This window comes from Chiloscyllium punctatum, chromosome 48 (assembly GCF_047496795.1).
Source record: "Chiloscyllium punctatum isolate Juve2018m chromosome 48, sChiPun1.3, whole genome shotgun sequence".
Classification (NCBI taxonomy): domain Eukaryota; kingdom Metazoa; phylum Chordata; class Chondrichthyes; order Orectolobiformes; family Hemiscylliidae; genus Chiloscyllium; species Chiloscyllium punctatum.
This window is the reverse complement of record NC_092786.1, coordinates 27777564-27795627: the sequence shown is the minus strand read 5'-3', so window position 1 is coordinate 27795627 and position 18064 is coordinate 27777564. Positions and strand designations below refer to the sequence as shown.

Here is an 18064-nt window from a genome sequence, read left to right as displayed (position 1 = left end):
CTCCCTGGTTTAGTTACATGTGATTCCAAACTCAGCAATGTGGTTGATTCTTAACTGCCCTCTGAAATTGCTGAGCAAACCATTCAGCTGAATCAACTGCTACAAAGTCTCAAGGAAGTAATGAAACCACCTGGCACCAACCCAAGGACTAAAAGTGACAATGGCAAACTCAGTCCTGTCATCTCAGTAAGGACATCTGGAGGCTCACGTAAAATAGCTTTACATGGTTGTACTCATAGAATCATACTTTATAGACAATGCCTCAAACACCACCATCACCGTCCTTGGATACATCAATATTAATCTCAGAATAGGCTCAGCGAAGTGCTATATAGAAAAGAGGGAGTTGTCTTGGGAGTTCTCAAAGCTGATTCAGGATACCGTGAAGTCTCATGGCATCAGATAAAACATGGATAAGGAAACCTGCTAATTCCCATGTACCATCCTCCCTTGGCTGATGAGTTTGTGCGTCGCCATATTGAACATCACTTTGAGGAAACACTGAGCGTGGAAAGAGCACAGAATGTTTTATGAATGGAGGATTTCAACGACCACCACTAAGAACGGCTCAGCAGCAAAAATATAGTTCACAGAACAGTGCAGCACAGAATAAGCTTTTCAGTTGACCATGGTGCTTTTCTAAACTAATCCCATTTGCATGCACATTATTCGTATCCCCTATTCCCTGCCTGTTCATGTGCCTGGGAACACTGGATAACTAGTGAAATTGAAGTTTTGGTTAAGAAAAGGAAGGAAGCATTTGTCAGGTAGAGACTGCAAAGAACAAGTCAATCCTTAGAAAGTATAATGGTAGTAGGAGTAGACTTAAGAGGGAAATCAGGTGGGCAAAAAGGGGACATGATATAGTTTTGGCAAACAGGCTTAAGGAGAATCTAAAGGGATTTCATAAATACACTAAGGACAAAAGGGTAACTTGGGAGAGAATAGGGCCCCTCAAAGATCAGCAAGGGAGCCTATGTATGGAATCACAGGAGATAGGAGAGATACTAAACAATTATTTTTCATCATCAGTGTTTAATGTGGAGAAGGTTATGAAAGATACAGAATGTGAGGAAATAGATTGCAACATCTTGAAAAATGTTCATATTACTGAGGAGAAGGTGCTGGATGTCTTAAAATGCATCAAGGTGCATAAATCCCCAGGACTTGATCAGATGGGAACTCTGTGGGAAGTTAGGGAAGTGATTGCTGGGCTCCTTGCTGAGATATTTGGATCATCGATAGTCACAGGTAAGGCTGGACATTGACTAACACAGTGGTGGGGAGATTCAAGATGGTGGCCATCTAACAGGTCTGCCTTGCTGAGCTCCGCACCACAACTCAGGCAAAGTGGTGCTTTTACCCTCCCCATACTATTTATTTTTGTAAGAATCAGCAATTTTAAGTCCCCAGAATCTCTGTACATTATTTTTAAAGATCAGGGAAGATGACCAAAGGTAAAGGGCCAGATGGATTGCAACAAGCAGCAATGGACATGCTCGCGGCTGCAACGTTGACCTGCGCGGAAGCTCCTTTGAACTTAACTGCTCAGCAGAGTCTGGTTTTGGAGTTCATTAAACTCCAAGAGAAGACTGAATCAGCAATGGAGGAGACCGAGACCAGGCTGGAACTGATCACAGTCATGCTGCAAAAGCATGAGCAGGAGATCCAGAGTCTCGAGCAGCGCATGGAGGAGGGTGAGCAGCGGACTGTGGCATCAGAGATCGTGGCCAAATCCTCGATGGGACGGTTCCAGGCCCTGGAGAAGCAAGCACGGTCCTTCGTGGAGCAGGCTGATGACCTCAAAAATCGAGTTTGGAGGAAGAATATTCGCTTTATTGAGCTGCTGGAACAAGAAGGGGGTCAGTCAGTCAGCTTCTTTGAGCAACGGGTCCCGCAGTTCTTGGGACTGGAAGCTGAGTCAGGCTGGATGCGGGTTGAACGAGCTCACCAGGTCGTTGTGCGCAGGCCCGGATCTGACCAGTGCCCCTGCCTGGTCCTAGTTCGATTCCAATATTATGGAGACAAGCAAGTGGTACTGGAAGCTTCCAGAATGCTGGGGAAGGATCCACAGGCCTTGATCTACAAGGGATTGAAAATTATATTCTATTAGGACCTTTCTACAGCTGTGATCCGCAAGAAGAAGACCTTTGATTAAGTAAAGAGGAGGCTGAGGGACGTGGATATTCAGTACTCTGTAAGGTACCCAGCAGTGTTATGTTTCAGCCATGGAGGGTCCGTGCATATCTTTGATTCATCAGAAAAAGCAAAGTACTTTCTGGATACTTTAAAATAGACTGGCTGGTTCAAGTAATATGGACAATAGTGTTTCCTTTGTTTTTTTCTGCTGTTTACCTGGTTTTGTTCGTTTAATATGTGGGTATTTCCCCTTTTTTCTCTTATTATTCCCTTTTTTTCTTTTTCTTGGTTTTACTAGTAATAACTGGGACCGATTTAAGGGTCGGATGGGTTGAATGCCCACTTCTAATTTCCTTGTTTGCAAGATACATGTATTCTTTACTTCTATTTTGCCTGGGTTTGGGGCGTGGCTTCAGCTAGAAGGAGCCATGGAGGTGTTAGTGGGTAATGTGAGTGCTCCCTGTGGCCATGGGTAAAGCCTCCCATTATCTGTTGGTTTACTGTAAGAGTAGTTCCTAGAAGTCTTGCTTTGGTAGTTTTTGTAGTTGTGCTTTTTTAGATTCCCTACAGTCTGGAAACAGGCCCTTTAGCCCAACAAGTCCACACCGACCCTCTGAAGAGCAACCCACCCAGACCCCTACATTTACTCCTGACTAATGCAGCTAACACTATGGGCAATTTAACATGGCCAATTCACCTGACCTGCACATTTTTGGACTGTGGGAGGAAACCGGAGTACCCAGAGGAAACCCATGCAGACACGGGGAGAATGTGCAAACTCCACACAGATAGTTGTCTGAAGCGGGAAGTGAACCTGGGTCCCGGCGCTGTGAGGCAGCAGTGCTAACCACGGTGCCACCCTGCCGCCCCACAGTGTTTGTTTTTACTGTTTCCACTAAATGTGTTAGGAGTAGGGTTAGATGAGATTTAGATTACTTAGATTACTTACAGTGTGGAAACAGGCCCTTCGGCCCAACAAGTCCACACCACCCCGCCGAAGCGCAACCCACCCATACCCCTACATCTACCCCTTACCTAACACTACGGGCAATTTAGCATGGCCAATCCACCTGACCTGCACATCTTTGGACTGTGGGAGGAAACCGGAGCACCCGGAGGAAACCCACGCAGACACGGGGAGAACGTGCAAACTCCACACAGTCAGTCGCCTGAGGCGGGAATTGAACCCGGGTCTCTGGCACTGTGAGGCAGCAGTGCTAACCACTGTGCCACCGTGCCACCCAAATTTTAGAGCGCGAACGCAGTCCCCCACTACCACAAATTTTGCGGTCGAGTATCCAGCATTTGGGGACATCGCAGGTGTCAGCACACCCAAAGTGCAATGGGATAGCCTCATCCTGGGAGCGCCACCGCACTGATCATGTCATCTCCCCTGCCAGGTTCCTCCTCTTGGGGACGGCAATCACGAGCTGTGGCCAGTTGCTTGTTTAAATGGTGCACCTGGAAAAGTAAGGGAGTCACTCACCGATTAAAAGAAAGTAAGTACTTTGAGTCTGAGAAAAGAGAGGGTCGATGTTGCTCTGTTGCAAGAGACACATTTAGACAATAAGGAGCATTTAAAGTTACAGCAGGGAGGGTTCAGTGAGGTGTTCTTCTCTACTTTTAATTCTAAAAACAGGGGAATGGCTATATTTATTCCATTTCAGCTGTTAGACCAAACTAAGGACAATTATGAGTGGATTGTGATTGTCAAAGCTCTAAAACATGGGAAGGAGTACGATATCTTGCATGTATATTATTCCCGGCACACCCCCTCAAATTTTTAACGGATGCACATTCCAGGTTGATGCCCCTTGGAGTGCACCACACGATAATGGTCTCATGAACCCTGAGGTGGACAGGACACCCAGGCACCTCCCCTCAATCCAAACAACTGGGGGACTCAGTACTATCCTGTAAAATTGGGAACATAGCCATTTCTGATCATGCGGTAGTATATTTGGAGGTTAAGGCCAGGGGTAATGGGGTAGGTTTGTAGCATTGGCACATAAATCTTTTTCTCCTGAAGAACAGTAAGTTTATTGAGTATTTTTGACGTGAGTTTAAAACTTTCTGGGATGTTAATTCGAGTGCAGCTACTAACCCATTGGTATTCTGGGAGATTGCCAAGGCCTATGCAAGGGGTATAATTATCTCCTACTAGGCAAGCCGGAAGTGTCAGAGAGGACAGCAACAGTGTATGCTTGAGGCCCAGCTGAAGGCATCAGAGACTGCATGTTTTGATAGGCCGTCTGTGACCAAGCTACAGCTCTCCGGGCTGCTCTGAACTCCATGCTCACCCAGACAGCGAGGAGAGAAATCTCCCTCGCAAAACAAAGGCTATTCCAGTATGGTGATAAGCTGGGTAGATACCTGGCATATTTGGCCAGAAAGAAAAGCACCCCCCCCCCCCCCCCCCTCCCCCCACCGAATCTATCACATCCAATAGGGAGGGTACGGTACTCTCACTTGTGATTCCAAAAAGGTGAATGCGACATTTAGGAAATTTTACTCTGACTTGTATCGATCAGAGGGCTGTGGGGACAGGTTGGTGAAGATGGAATCCTTCTTTAAGAACTTGGTCCTTCCAGGTGTAACTCTGGAGTAGTTGAATGCCCTTCTGACAATGCAAGAGATACAGGAGGCAGCAAGGCAGCTCCAAAGTGTAAACCACCCAGCTCAGATGGATTTCTGAGTGAGTTTTATAAGGAGTTTATAAATATGTTGGCCGGGCCAATGTTGGACATGTACAATTATTCGTACAGTCAGGACTGCCTCCCGTCCTCTCTGAGAGAAGCTAACATCTCCCCTATTCTCAACAGAGGGAAAGACCTAGAGGATTGTGCTTCCTACAGGCCCATCTCGCTGCTAAACATGAATTTTAAAATTCTGTCTAAACTCTGACAATTTTAGTATTGTTAGAGGCAGCCGACAAGGGTGCTCCCTTTTGCTGCTGTTGTTTACATTATATAGTTGCCCCAGAGGTGGGATCGGGGCGACATAAAATCACCCTTCATGCAGATGGTGTTCTTCTTTTTCTATCTAACCCGAGAATATCTGTGCCCTGTTTAATATAAAATATTTATTTATTTGGCTCTTTCTCGGGGTATAAGATCAATTTTATGAAATCAGAGGCCATGCTCATGGGGGTACCCAATCTTGAAGGTGGAATCTGATTCCCTTTCAGGTGGTCACAGGGAGGTTTTCTATACCTACATATTTTTATTACTCCTGCCTTTGACCAATTATACAAGGCTAATTTTGTGCATTTGCTTGAGAAGATAAGGCAAGACCTTCAGAGTTCGGAGGTTCTACAAATATCTTGGTTGGATCAAAAAGCTCTTGTTAAAATGAATGTTCTTTCTTACTTATTATATCCCATACGAATATTCCCTTTGATGTTACCTAGGCAAGCGTTGTGGAGAATTAACGGTTGGCTTAGTTCTTTCATCTGGCAATCTCTTATTAAGCTTGCTAAATTGCAGCTTCCCCGAGGGATTGGGAGTTGTGGGGGTGGGGTGGGGGATGTTGACTTCTCAGATTTCGAGAGATACCAAATAAATTCCCTATTATCCTACATGAATGATTGGGCTTGTCAGGATTCAAGGTTAATAAGGCTGGACACTGAGGCATCCCAGGCAAAATGCCCCCTTATTAACTTGCTGTTTATGCACAAGATGAGGACTGTCACAGAGCATTGTAGAAACCAGATTGTCTTTAACATGGTTAAAGCATGGAGAATGGTGTGACAAAGGGAGGGCAATGTATATACAACCTCCCTTTACTCCCGTAGTAGGAATGCCAGGATTTTGGCCAGGATCGATAAATTCAGGCTTTAGGTTATGGGAGTCTAGAGGAGTCTCCAGTCCAGGAGACTTATTTGAGAGGGAGGTCATGATGTCCTTTGATCAGTTGAGCCATAAAAATGAATTATCCAGTAGGGACTTCTTTCGTTATTTTTAGGTTAGGGACTTTATACAGAAAAAGACTACACTACTGGTTAATCCTTATAAGGCTGATGTGGAGAGGAGTGCGCTTCGGTCCACAGATATTCTCTCAATTACTACCCTCTACTATTTACTGGGAGGTGGCACCTCAAAAGACATGGGTCTGAGCTCAAGAATTGGGAGTGGAGATCCCATCAGAGGTCTGAGTGGACGTTTGGGAGAATGTGAGAAAGATTTCACTCTGTAATAGAGTGGAGGCAATGTAACTGACGGTTCTTCACAGGGCTTATTTGGTTCCAGTGCAGCTTGCGAAATTTAAAAAAGGAACATCTCCAATGTGCCCCAAATGCAAAGTAGACATTGGTATTCTCACCCATTGCTCATGGTCACGCCACAAGCTTCGCAAGTATTAGGGCGCAATAGCAGATGCTTTGGAGGGGATGTCAAGGAAGATCTGATATCCTTCCTCTTGGGATGAGCATGGGAAGAAACTGTTTAATATTCTTACATATTGTGCGAGGAAGAACATTCTGATGAGCTGGATCTCAGAAAATCCCCCAGGGTATCGGGATGGTATAGGTTAGTTATGGAACATTCCTTACAAGTATGGTGCACCAGAAAACTGAACGAAGTGACGTCCCTTTCTGAACTATGTAGATTCAGAATTGTCAGCTATGTTGATTAGGGCCTTTGTACAGCGAGATCAGGATCCGGTGGGCTGGGTGCTCTGAGAGGAAGAATCCTGAATAAATACGGGAATGCTAACTGATGCTCCCAATGATGGGGAGCTTTGGCTGGGGCTGTTTTCCCTGGAGCATCGGAGGCTCAGGGGTAACATTATAGAGGTTTACAAAATTATGACGGGCATGGATAGGATAAATAAGCAAAATCTTTTCCCTGGGGTTGGGAGTCCAGAACTAGAGGACAGAGGCTTAGGGTGAGAGGGGAAAGATATAAAAGAGACCTAAGGGACAGCTTTTTCACAAAGAGGATGGTGCATGTATGGAATGAGCTGCCAGAGGAAGTGGTGGAGGCTGGTACAATTGCAACATTTAAGAGGCATTTGGATGGGTATATAAATAGGAAGGGTTTGGAGGGATATGGGCCGGGCACTGGCAGGTGGGACTAGATTGGGTTGGGATATCTAGTCAGCATGGACGGGTTGGACCGAAGGGTCCGTTTCCATGCTGTACATCTCTGTGACTCTATGACTCCATGTCTCTCGACAGATACATGAATGGGCAGGGAGCAAAGGAATACAAATCTTTAGAAAATGGGCAACAGATTTAGATAGAAGAGGGCCAAAGGGCCTGTTCCAGTGCTGTAAGGTTCTTTGTTCTTTGAGGGGATGATTAGATTGATTGTCTCTTATTAAACATAGTCATTGTCTGGCATTTGTGAGCTGCAAATGTTACTTGCTACTTGTCAGTCCAAATCTGGATATTGTCCAGATCTTGCTGCAGTTGAACATGGACTTCTTCACTATCTGAGGGGTTACAAATAGTGCTGTGCATTGTGCTGTCATCAGCGAACGTATGCACTTCTGATGAGGAGGGAAGATTGTTGGACCTAGGATACCATTCTGACGAAGATGTCCTGGAGCTAAGATGACTGACCTCTAACAACTACAATCATCTTCCTATGAGTTGGATATGACTCTAACCAGCTAAGAGTGCGCCCCCATTGATTCCAGTTTTGCAAGGGTTCCTTGATGCTGCACTCCGTCAAATGCAACCTTGAAGGCAAGGGCTGTCACTCTCTCCTCACCTCTACAAATTAACTCTTTTGTCCATGTTTGAACCATGGCTATAATGAGGTGAATAACCTTGGCAGAACACAAACTGAGCATCACTGAGCAGGTTATTGCTTGATAGTAGTATTGATGACACCTTCCGTCACTTCTTAATAATCAAGAATAGACTGATGGGCTGGTAAGTGATCGGGTTGGATTTGTTCTGCATTTCATGTAAAGGACATACCTGAGCAATTTTCCACATTGTCGGTAGATGCCAGTGGTCATTTCTTCAAAATGTTCACTCAAGTTCCTTCCTGCACTTTCTGTCCTCCACACCTCCATCTCATAGAAACCGATAAATTTCCAGTAGGATGAGACCCTCCAAGAAAAACAGGTGCAGCCTCTCCCTAGAGCTCAGATCCTCCACCCCTGGCAACATGCTTGTAAATCTTTTCTGAACCCTTTCAAGTTTCACAACATCCTTCCGATAGAAGGGAGACCAGAACTGTACACAATATTCCAAAAGTGGCCTAACCAATGTCTTCTACAGCCACAGCATGACCTACCAACTCCTGTACTCAATGCTTTGACCAATAAATGAAAGCAAAGTAAATGCCTTCTTCACTATCCTCTCTATCTGTGACTCCACTTTCAAGGAACTATGAACCTGTACTCCAAGTTCTCTTTGTTCAACAATACTCCTCAGGACCTTACCATTAAGTTTATAAGTCCTGCTCTGATTTGCCTTTCCAAAATGTAGCACCTCACATTTATCTAAATTAAACTGCATCTGCCACTTCTCAGTCCATTGGCCCATCTGGTCCAGATCCTGTTGTAATCTGAGGTAACCCTCTTCGCTGTCCACTACACCTCCAATTTTGGTATCTTCTGCAAACTTACTAACTACCTCTTATGCTTGCATCCAAATCATTAATGTAAATGACAAAAAGTAGAATCCTTGTGGCATTCCACTGGTCACAGGCCTCCAGTCTGAAAAACAATCCTCCACCACCTACCTTTGAGCCAGTTCTGTATCCAAATGGCTAGTTCTCCCTGTATTCCATGAGATCTAACCTTGCTAATTAGTCTCCTATGGAGAACCTTGTCGATTGCCTTACTGAAGTTCACATAGATCACATCTACTGCTCTGCCCTCATCAATCCTCTTTGTTACTTCTTCAAAAAACTCAATCAAGTTTGTGAGACATGATTTCCCACGCACAAAGCCATGTTGACTATCGCTAATCAGTCCTTGCCTTTCCAAATACGTGTACCTCCTGTCCCTCAGGATTCCCTCCAACAACTTGCCCACCACCGAGGTCAGGCTCACCGGTCTGATGTTCCCTGGCTTGTCTCTTAAACATACATCTTAAATGACGCTATCATTCCTGCCCTTATCACCTCCGCTGGCAGCAGATTCCAGGCACCCACCAACTTCTGCGTGAAGAACTTTCCACGTACATCTCCCCTAAACTTTTCCCCTCTCACTTTGAACTCATGACCCCTAGTAATTGAGTCCCCCACTCTGGGAAAAAGCATCTTGCTATCCACCCTGTCTACACCTCTCATGATTTTGTACGCCTCAATCAGGACCCCCCTCAACCATTTTCTTTCCAATGAAAATAATCCTAATCTACTCAATCTCTCCTCATAACTAGCACCCTCCACTCCAGGCAAAATCTTAGTGAACTTCCTCTGCACCTTCTCCAAAGCATCCACATTGTTTTGATAATGTGGCGACCAGAACTGTACATATTATTCCAAATGTGGCCAAACCAAAGTCTTATATAATTGTAACGTGACCTGCCAACTCTTGTACTCAAAACCTTGACGGATGAAGGAAAGCATGCTGTATGCCTTTTTGATCACTCTACTATTCTGAGTTGCCACCTTCAGGGAACAACGGACCTGAACACCCATATCTCTCATCGATTTTGCCCAGGACTGTACAGTTCATCTTGAATTGCTTCTTCCAAAATGCATCACCTTGCATTTGTTCAGATTGAACTCCTTCTACCATTTCTCTGCCCAGCTCTTCAATCTATCAATATTCTGCTGTACTCTCCGATAGTTCCCTTCACTATCCGCCACTCCACCAATCTTTCTGTCATCTGTAAACTTGCTAATGAGGCAACCTACACTTTCTTCCCAATCATTTACATATATCACAAACAACAGTGGTCCCAGCATGGATCCCTGTGGGACAGCACTGGTCACTGCTCTCCAGTTTGGGAAGCTCCCTTCCACTACTAGTCTGTCTCCTGTTGCCCAACCAGCTCTCTATTCAACTAGCTAGAACACCCTGGACTCCTTGCGACTTCAGTTTCTTCATCAGCCTACAATGGGGAACCTTATCAAACACCTTACCAAAATCCACGTGTATGACATCTACATCCCTTCCCTCATCAATCAACTTTGTCACCTGTTCAAAGAATTCTATTAGATTAGATTACTTATTCCATTTCTATTAGGTTTGTAAGACATGACCCTCCCTGCACAAAACCATGCTGCCTATCACTGATAAGCCCATTTTCTTCCAAATGGGTATATATCCTAGTCCTCTGTTCTTTCGCAAGTCGTTTCCCTACCACTGACATCAGGCTCACAGGTTTGTAATTACTTGGATTATCACTGCTACCTTCTTAAACAAGGGGACAACATTAGCAATTCTCCAGTCCTCTGGGACCTCAACCATATTCAAGGATGCTGCACGGATGTCTGTTAAAGCCCCTGCTATTTCTTTTCTCCTGCCCTCAAAACCTGGGATAGATCTCATCCAAACCTGGGGACTTGTCCACCTTAATGCCTTTTAAAATACACAACATTCCTCCCTCCTTATGCCGACTGGCCTAGAGTAATTAAAGATCCATCCTTAACTTCAACATCCGCCATGCCCCTCTCCTCGGTGAATACTGATGCAAAGTACTCATTAAAAATCTCACCCATTTTCTCTGACTCCACGCATACCTTTCTTCCTTTGTCTTTGAGTGGGCCAACCCTTTCCAGAGTTACCCTCTTGCTCCTTACATATGAATAAAAGGCTTTGAGGTTTTCCTTAATTCTGCACACTAAGAATATCTCATGGAGAAGAAAGTGAGGACTGCAGATGCTGGAGATCAGAGATGAAAAATGTGTTGCTGGAAAATGTGTTCTTGACCTGCAATCTTCTTCCCGACCTCTCCGGCCTATCACCCTCACCTTAACCTACTTCCACCTATCACATTCCCAACGCCCCTCCCCCAAGTCCCTCCTCCCTACCTTTTATCTTAGCCTGCTTGGCACACCTTCCTCATTCCTGAAGCAGGGCTTATGCCCAAAACGTCGATTCTCCTGCTCCTTGGATGCTGTCTGACATGCTGCGCTTTTCCAGTAACACATTTTTCAGCTCAAGAATATCTCATGACCCATCTTAGCCCTCCTAATTCCTCATTTCAGATTGGTCCTACATTCCAGATATTCATTCAAGGCTTTTCTATCTTCAATCACCTAGACCTTATGTCCACATCCTTTTTCCTCTTAGCTAGTCTCACAATTTCACCTGTCATCCATAGTTTCCTAATCTTGCCATTTTTGTCCCTCATTTTCACAGGAACATACCTCTCCTGAACTCTAATCAACCTCTCTTCAAAAGCCTCCCACATATCGAATGTGGATTTCCCTTCAAACAGCTGCTCCCAATCTACATTTCCCAGCTCCTACCAAATTTCGGTATAGTTGGCCTTCCCTCAGTTTAGCACTCTTCCTTTGGGACCAATCTCGTCTTTGTCCATAAGTATTCTAAAACTTATGGAATTGTGATCATTATTCCCAAAGTAATTCCCTACTGAACCACGGTGGCTCAGTGGTTAGCACTGCTGCCTCACAGCACCAAGGTCCTAAGTTCAATTCCAGCCTCAGGCAACTGTCTGTGTGGAGTTTGCACATTCTCCTCGTGTCTGCGTGGGTTTCTTTCGCGTGCTCCGGTTTCCTCCCACCGTCCAAAGATGTGCAGGTTTGGTGAATTGGCCACGCTAAATTGCCCATAGTGCTAGGTGCAATAGTCAGAGGGAAATGGGACTGGGTGGGTCACTCTTTGGAGGGTCAGTGTGGACTTGTTGGGCCAAAGGGCCTGGTTCCACATTGTAGGGAATCTAATCTATCTAATGTATAGAAACATCAACCACCTGGTTGAGCTCATTTCCCAATATCAGGTCCAGTATGGCCCCTTCCAGAGTTGGACTATTTACATACTACTCTCGAAAATCCTCCTGGATGCTCCTTACAAATTCTGATCCATCCAAATATCAAACACCAAGTGAATCTCAGTCAATGTTAGGAAAACTAAAATCTTCGATCACCCTTTGCTCCTACGTCTTTCAATGAACTTTCTACATATTTGTAACTCTGTCTCATGTTCACTGTTGGGACACCCGTAATACAGTCTCAACATTGTTACTGCACCCTTCCTATTTCTGAGCTCTGCCCATATTGCTCACTGCTCGAGTCTTCCATAGTGTCCTCCTTCAGCACAGCTGTGATATCTTTTAAAATTCAATAGTGTCACCATTATTAAATCCTCCCAGATTCAATATTTTTGGGGTTAACATTGACAAGAAACTCAACTGAACATAATCACATAAACTCAGTGGCTATAACAGCAGATCAGAGGCTAGGAATACTCACTTCCTGACTTCTGACAGACCGTCCACCATCGACACGGTCCAAATCAGCTTTGTGATGGAATTTTCCCCACTTTCCTGGATGGATCCAACTCTAGCAACATTCAAAAAGCAGAACACCTATCATAACAAAGCACCCTGCGTGACTGACGCCACATTAACGCCATCACTGAGGCTCAGTTGCATCAGCACGTACTCCCTACAAGATGCACTGCAGAAATTCGCCAAAGATCCTTAGGCAGCAACTTCCAAACCCACAATCAATTCCATGTAGAAGGTCGAAGCCAACAGATACATGGGAACACTACTCCCTTCCAAGCTACTCACTACCCAGACTTGGAAATATATCAAAGTTCCTTCACCGTCACTGGGTCAAAGTCCTGGAATTCCCTCCCTAAGAGCTTTGTAGGTTAACCTTCAGCATATGGACTGCAGCAGTTCCCCTTCTCAAGGGCAACTAGGTACAGGCAATAAAATACTGGCCAGCCAGAGATTTGCACATCCTGTGAGTGAATTAAAAACGTTGCAGAAAATTGGCTGAGTGGGAGGAAACAGAGGGTGGTGGCAGAAAGCTGTTTGTGTGATTGGAAGCTGGTGTCCTGTGGCATACCACAGGAAGCAGTGTTCAGATTAGATTAGATTAAATTACTTACAGAGTGGAAACAGGCCTTTCGGTCCAACAAGTCCAGATCAGGTAGCTATTTTCTATACCTCCACCAGGTTGCCACCATCAGATACATATTTCCCCTCCCTCCTTCGTCAGACCTCTGTAGGGACTATGACACCTTGGTTCACTCCTCTTCCACACCCAATGCTTCCCCACATACATGGCAGTTTCCCATATAATGGCAGCAAGTGTAATACCTACCCATTTATTTCCTTCCTCTTCATTACCCAAAGCCCATCCAGATGGAGCAGTCACTTACCCACACTTCACTCAATCTAGTGTACTGCATTCATGGTACACAATGTGGTTTCCTCGACATTGGGGAGATGAAAAGTAGACTGGACAACTGTTTTGCAGAACACCTACTTTCTGTCTACAAAAATCATCCTGAAGTTCTGCCTGGCTGCCACATCAACACACCACGTAGGGTCACAGACATACTGACAGGGTCAACATCCCTGTCTTGGGTTTGCCGCAATGCTCCAGTGAAGCTCAGCACAAGCTGGATCTCACTTTCCACCTTCAGGACTCAATATCGAGTTCAATAATTTTAAGGCCTGAGCACCTTCTCCCATATCCTTACCCCAATCTCCACTTGTCAGCACATGAGCTGCTACCACAACCAACCTTTTGACAGCTACTAATGGTCCCCATTAGCAGCTATTGATTCTCCTAGACTAACCATTATCTATTCCTTTTGCCTACCCAACTCTGTTCTCTCTCTTTGAGCTCCATCGCCACCTATTGTTTGCTCATCCCACCCACCCCATTTTCAGCTCATATCCCAACCTTTCCTAGCAACAATCAGTTCTTAAGAAGGGTCACTGGACCCGAAATGTTATCTCTATCACTTGACAGATGCTACCAGAACAGCTGGGTCTTTCCAGCAATTTCTGTTTTTGTCTGAATTCCTCACTGATACATTTAAATTATATTGTTGAGAATGAGGAGGGTATGATAATTAAGTTTGTGAATAACACAAAGATTGTCTAGGTGCTTACAGTGAGGAAGGTCTTAAGTTACAGGAGGACACAAATGGATTGATTAGATACGCGTATCAGTGGCAGATGGAATTTAATCTGATAAGTGTGAGGTGATGTATTTTGGAAGAAGTAACAAAACATTGAATGGTATGACACTAGGAAGCTCAGAGAACAGTAGGTTCTTGGGGTGCTTGTCCACAAGTGACTAAGGATAGAGGTACACATTAATAGGGTAGTCAAGAAGGCATATGGGACACTTGCCTTTATCAGTCAAAGCAAAGACTGCAAGACCGAAAATGTGCAAGTTAGGTGAAATGGCCATGCTAAATTGTCCATAGTGGTCAGGGATGTGCAGGATAAGTGGGTTAGCCATAGGAAATGCAGGGTTACAGGGATAGGATAAGAAGATGGGTCTGGGTGGGATGCTTTTTGGAGGGTTGGCGTGGACCCATTGGGCCTTTTGGCCTGTTTCCACACTGTAGGGTTTCTATTAAAGAAAAGCAAGAAGATTATGTGGAAATACAGAAATTGGTTAAACCGCAGCTGATATGAATGCAGTCCTGGTCACCACACCATAGGAAGGATATAATTGCAATGAAGTGGGTCTGGAGAATATTGCTTGAGATGGAGTGTTTTAGCTATGTAGAGAGGCTAGATAAGCTTGGGTTGTTTTATTTGGAGCAGAAAAGACTGAGGAGGAACCTGATAGAGGTGTGCAAGGTTATGACAGGCATGGAGAGGGTGGATACAATGCAGTTTTTCCCCTTAGTTGAAGGCCCAATATCAAAGGGGCTTAATTTTAAAGTGAAAGGCAAGAGGTTCAGAAGGGATGTGAGAAAATATTATTTCACTCAGTGGGTGGTGGGAACCTGAAATGCACTGTCTGTGAGGGAGAAAATTTCAGAATCTTTAAAGTTGCATAATTGAATGAGCAGTTGAAATGACATAACATTCAAGACTATGTGCCAAGTGCAGGAAAGTGGGTTTACTGAAGATTTAGAGTCGGAGATTTTTTGTCGATGCAGACCTGATGGGCTAAAGGGCCTTTACTGTATTGTATGGTTCTATGTGTGTTGATCCATACTATCCCCTAATCCCACATGCTTTAATTTTACATGCTAATCTCTTATGTGAGACCTTAATGATGTCTTCTGAAAGTCCAAGTAAACACATTCCCTGGCTCCTCCTTATCAATGTTAAGATGTGACTAGAAATTCATGTTGTCTCTGCTTAATCCTGTCAGTCCTGAAGGTAAAAGGCTGAAATTAATCTCATCTAATCTTTGAAACTGGCAAACAAGGAAAATATTTTTGCTGTAATATACATACTTCTGTAATATAGGAAACACTGGTCAACCAGTAACTGATGCCCTTCCTTTGTTCCTTTGAAGGCATTAAGAGCTTCCATGAAACCTGGGGCTGGTTTCTCCTGCATACGGGACTTGATTGGTGTGGCAATTTCCCATCTGATGGGCATTGGTTGGGTTTTAAACAACAATCCAGCAGGTCCTCTGGTCAGTTTCTCATGTTAGCCCAGCTATCACCAGTTTTGTTGACTTCAAGTTCAAAACAGATTCTGATCCCACCATGTTCTTTCATTTTGGATTTCTGATCGAGTGCCAGAACTGCAAGATGCCCCACAATAAACCAGATGTTATTACAAACATGATTTACAAGATAATATTAAAACCACTAAGATGTTTGTTAAAAATTACAAAAAAAATTGACACAAACATTCAAGTAGTACAATAACAGCTCAAATGAATAATCAAAGCGATTTTTGTAGGGCAAATTCTTACACGATCGACAATATCCAGATCACATTCTGCATCAATTAGTAGCTTGACAATGGAGTCATGGTTGTGCAGCACTGCAAGATGTATTGGACTGGCCCCTTGCTGTAAAAGACAGACATGTCACAAATGGCAGTCTAGACAAACACTTGCAAAGTCACGGACCTCACTTGATATGAACTGTGAACTGCAACTGAAATATAAACATAGCTAGAGTATTACTGAAAAAGAGAAATACTGTGGTGAAATGTATTGTCTTTCAGCCATCAGGTTAAAATGCAAAAATACCAAAACCTCAAAGAGAACAAGTTAATTTTCCATGTTCAGGGCCGACAGTAAAGATATGCCTTAGTGAGAAAGAAGTCTTTAGGGAAAATATTAGTAAGACAGCTAGGACATATTAGCAGAAGTAAGCTATTCAATTGGAGGATCTATTCAGCCATTCAATGACACAATAATCTCCACCTGCACTCTCCTGCCTTTTTGCCCACAGTCCTTGATTCCCTTACTGATTAAATATCTGTCTCAGTATTGAATATGCTTAATAGCCCAGCCTCAATAGCCCTCTGTGGTAATGATTCCACAGGTTCACTATTCTCAGAGAAGAAATTCATCCTCATCTCCTTCCTGAATGCGCAACACCTATTCTTAAATTATGCCCTCATTCTCCCACCCAGTGGAAACATGCCTACTCTATCTATCCTGTCAACTGCTAAGAATCTAGCATGTGGAGAAGACATGGACATGATAAAGCAAATGGGAGGACCAGAAACTAAATTATATCTATTTTAATACAGAGTCTGACTGATAAGACAGATGACTCAGGGTGTTGATCAATGTATGGAAATGTGCTACTGAGCTGGTTAAAGGAAGGGCAGGACTGGCAGCTCAACATTGAAAGATATAGAGGTTTCAGGTATGGGAGGGGCAGTGGTGTAAGAGAGGTAGGGCATCATCTTAGTGATAAAGGACAACATTACTGCAGTATTGAGGGAGGATGTCTTAGAAAGTTCATCAAATGAGGTCTTCTAAGTAGAGCTTAGAAATTTTAAAAAGGGTGATTACTTTGCTGCAGGCCTCCCGAGACTCAGAGAGAGATTGAAGAGTAGATATATTGGCAAATCACAGAGCAGTGTAAAGGTATAGGGCTATACTATGATAGTAGGGGTTTTCAATTTTGCTAACGTTAATAGGGATGGCCTTTATTGCCACATGCACTCTGAGTGCAGTAAAAAATTTGTCATGTTTTGTAATTTTGGTGCCATCTTAGGTACAGAGGACCTAGGCACTGTTATGGACTAGGCCAGACCATTCAAAACATTCTTGAGCAGGCAACCCAGACCATAGCTTTGCAATTTGTTTTGGTAATTCTACAGTGAAAATTACCCAGAGTAAGTTAGTGAGGTTGACTACCAGGTTTTAAAACAGACAGAAATTTATTCACAATGAAACACAAAGAACAGAATAAAAACAGAACTCAGTCCATCTGAACTAGACTTAATTATGCTTTTCCGAATATGCACAACAGTCCCATTAAACAAACCCCCTTAAAATACAATTAAAACAAACAGAACAAATGAAGTTAGAAGGAAAGAAAGAGACAGAGTTTGTTCACACAGTACACTATTGAACTCCTAACTAGTTCTGGTCAGTTAGAGAGCTGCATTATACAGGTCACTTCTAAAACATGACCACTTTGGCCAGAAGTCTCATTTGTTTACATATAAACAAAAAGGCCTTTCAATACCCTTTAACCTCTGTACCAACCCAGTCGAATCGGCACCGGGAGATGTTTATGAACTCTCTGAAAAAAAACCAAGGACACAGTATACTTGAGAAAAGGAATAGCTTTTCGGGAAAAAAAGGGACCAGTTATGTGTCAGCACAGATACTTCTAAGTGTTGTTACAGAGTCAAAAAAAATTAGCATGGGAACATTAGATCAGATTAGATTACTTACAGTGTGGAAACAGGCCCTTCGGCCCAACAAGTCCACACCGACCCGCTGAAGCGCAACCCACCCATACCCCTTACCTAACACTATGGGCAATTTAGCATGGCCAATTCACCTGACCTGCACATCTTTGGACTGTGGGAGGAAACCGGAGCACCCGGAGGAAACCCACGCAGACACGGGGAGAATGT

The 18064-nt window shown here is 43.9% G+C and overlaps 1 protein-coding gene and 1 non-coding gene across 2 annotated transcripts in view; both read right to left on the bottom strand.

Moving 5' to 3' along the window:
• Nucleotides 1-18064, bottom strand: part of ankdd1a (ankyrin repeat and death domain containing 1A) — a 278924-nt gene that overhangs the window by 127325 nt on the left and 133535 nt on the right. The window contains exon 10 of the mRNA XM_072564905.1: nt 15927-16025. Coding sequence (XP_072421006.1) covers nt 15927-16025 — 99 coding nt within the window. The remainder of the gene's footprint in view (nt 1-15926; nt 16026-18064) is intronic.
• Nucleotides 3389-3547, bottom strand: LOC140469179 (U1 spliceosomal RNA). The gene has a single exon (XR_011956007.1). It is a non-coding gene; the product is annotated as a U1 spliceosomal RNA (small nuclear RNA).